The sequence below is a fragment of the Penaeus vannamei genome, chromosome 37 (assembly GCF_042767895.1).
Source record: "Penaeus vannamei isolate JL-2024 chromosome 37, ASM4276789v1, whole genome shotgun sequence".
NCBI lineage: Eukaryota > Metazoa > Arthropoda > Malacostraca > Decapoda > Penaeidae > Penaeus > Penaeus vannamei.
The window spans coordinates 15,226,866-15,229,365 of NC_091585.1; the positions used below are offsets into that span (position 1 = coordinate 15,226,866).

At 37.6% G+C, this 2,500-nt stretch overlaps 1 protein-coding gene across 6 annotated transcripts in view; it reads left to right on the forward strand.

The window, feature by feature from the left end:
* Positions 1–2,500, forward strand: part of LOC113821102 (signal-induced proliferation-associated 1-like protein 1) — a 46,364-nt gene that overhangs the window by 13,798 nt on the left and 30,066 nt on the right. For all 6 annotated transcript variants that reach the window (XM_027373544.2, XM_027373550.2, XM_027373549.2 and 3 more), the window contains exon 2: positions 995–2,500. This exon is cut by the window's right edge and continues 131 nt beyond it. In XM_027373544.2, the coding sequence (XP_027229345.2) occupies positions 1,415–2,500 (1,086 nt within the window). In that variant the 5' untranslated portion in view covers positions 995–1,414. The remainder of the gene's footprint in view (positions 1–994) is intronic.

Here is a 2,500-nt window from a genome sequence, read left to right on the forward strand (position 1 = left end):
ATTATTATTATGGTCATCATCATTATTGCTAGTATTATTATGATTATATGTATTTTTTATCATCTTCATAATTGTTGCTATTATTATTATAATTATAGATGATGATGATTATATTATATTGTTAGCAGCAGCATGATTGTTATTATTATCATCATTATTGTTGTCATTATTATTTTTTTGTTATTAAAGTTATAGTAATGACAATAATTACTATTTTATTAGTTTTATTAGTTTTTTTTATTATTATTATCATTATTATTGTTATTGTTATAGTGATATTATTATGTAGGTTTTTGTTAATAATAATAGTAATGGGTGTTTGTGTTGTTCTTGCTATTTATATTATTATTTTTATTTTTATTATTTATATTATTTATATATTTATATATCATTATTTTATATCATTATTATCATTCATATTATTATGATGTGCTAATTATTTTTTGTGATAATGATTATATTATCGTTATATTGTTGTCATCATCATATTGATGATTGTTTCCATTAACTTTATTATTATCATAATTAGTATCATCACTACTATTATTGTTATTATTATGAGCTTTTTTATCATTTTGTTATTATAATTATTGTCATTAATATTGTTGTTATTATTATTGATATTATTAATGTTTGTGTCATTGTTATTTCTATTTTTTGTTGTAGTTGTTATTGTTTTAATTTTTATTATTGTTATTATTATTATTATTATTATTATTATTATTATTATTATGAACTTTTTTTTAATTTGATGATTATTGTTTCATTATTATTATGATCAGTTATTATTATTGTCCATACTTTATTATTATTGTTATTATTATCATTATTTAGATTAGGCCTGTTGTTATAGTAGTAACTATTTTTATTATGGTTCATATTGACCATATTGCTGATAATTTTTCAATATTATTTTGTGTTTTTACATGTATGTCATATTCTCAATCTGTTACATTAAATTTACAATATATTCATCTTTTACTTATCATTTCAGCTGATCAGAACTTAGAGAATACAGGACATAAAATAATCGAGATTGTGAACAATGAGAAGGAAAAAGCAAAGATGTGTCTTAGTTATGCCATAAGGAGTTGAATTGCATTTGTGCTGCAGTGAAAAAAAAAAAAATAAAGTATCAGATACTTTAGAAAACCCCTTTGCATAGTCTTCCATTCATTATGTGTCAAGAGGTGTCCTTAGAGCAGCTTTTGGGTAGAGATGGCGAGTGAAATTCAGTGTTGTCGGAGAGAGCGCCATGTGGCAGCTCAGTGACGACGGAGGTGTGTGCCAAAAATGTGTGTCCGTTAAAGAAGTTTTTCCAGTAGCATCCCAGAATGTAGTTCGAGAGGATGCGTAGTCAGTGGAACAAGATGCACCGAGGAAGAGAGTTAGGGAAGTGGTTCGGCATTCCGTGATGGAGAAAGTGCAGGTCATGAGCGTGGGTCCAGCCGCTTGTGTTGGCCGGGGCTCTGTTGGGCCTCCGCAGACCCTGAGGGGAGGCCCGCTTCCCACTCAGGACCAGAGTGCCGAGTACATGCGACCAAGAGACAGAAAGGGCAGCAAGGCCAACTCGGCCCTGACTTCACAGACGACAAATGTGATCAACAACAATGTGGAGGTGAATGGATTAGTGAACGGTGGAATCACTAATAGCAATAATAATAACAATAATAACAGTAATGTTAGTGATAGGGGGAATGCGCGCAAGAAAAGCACTGATGCCAAAAACCGTGAGCAAGGGACAATGGGTTTTGTGAGTGAGAGAGTGAGAGCACTTAGTGTCAGCAACCGGCCAAAGACAAGCTCTTCGCACAGGTTTGGACCTCCAGACCTCCGTGCGTCTTACAATGAGAGACTGCGCTCGGGCCCCACAAGCCTGCAGCCCCCTGGAAGGGGAGGAGGCAGTGGGCGCCCAGGTCAGGAGGTTGGGGGAGGTTTTGTGTACATGCGAGGTACAGGTGGTCTGTATCGCAGCAACTCCTCACTGGAGCTGGACCATGATGCAGAAGAGCAACCTCCTGCGTCCCCCCTGCGCAGGGAGTACGGCTCCCATGGCTCCATCAATGTGGCTGCTGCTCCCCCAGAAACCCTTTTCAACATCCTAAGAGATCTCCAGCCAGCTGGTAGGATAGAACCCCCCTCAGCCTCTGCAGACAATGTGGCAGGAGCTGGTGAAGCTGAAGCCACATCCCCAAAGGTCAGGTCCAAGTTCCAGAAGCTCTGGGACAAGGACAAGTCATCCATATTCAAAAAACTGCGCTCTAGCAAGAGTACCGAGGGCAAGGCAGATAGCAAGTCTGATGTCAACTCTGAATCAAGTGTACCTTCAAGCTCGTCCAAGTCATCAAAAACTGGTGAAGCCAATGGAGAGACAGACAGCCGAGGGGAAGAGTCTGTGGCCGCTGTTCCTGCCAGGAGGTCTGCCTTTGCCCACTATGACTGCCGCTCACTGGCAGCACACCTTACATCAGTCCACATGCGCTCCAGTCTCACTGAGAGG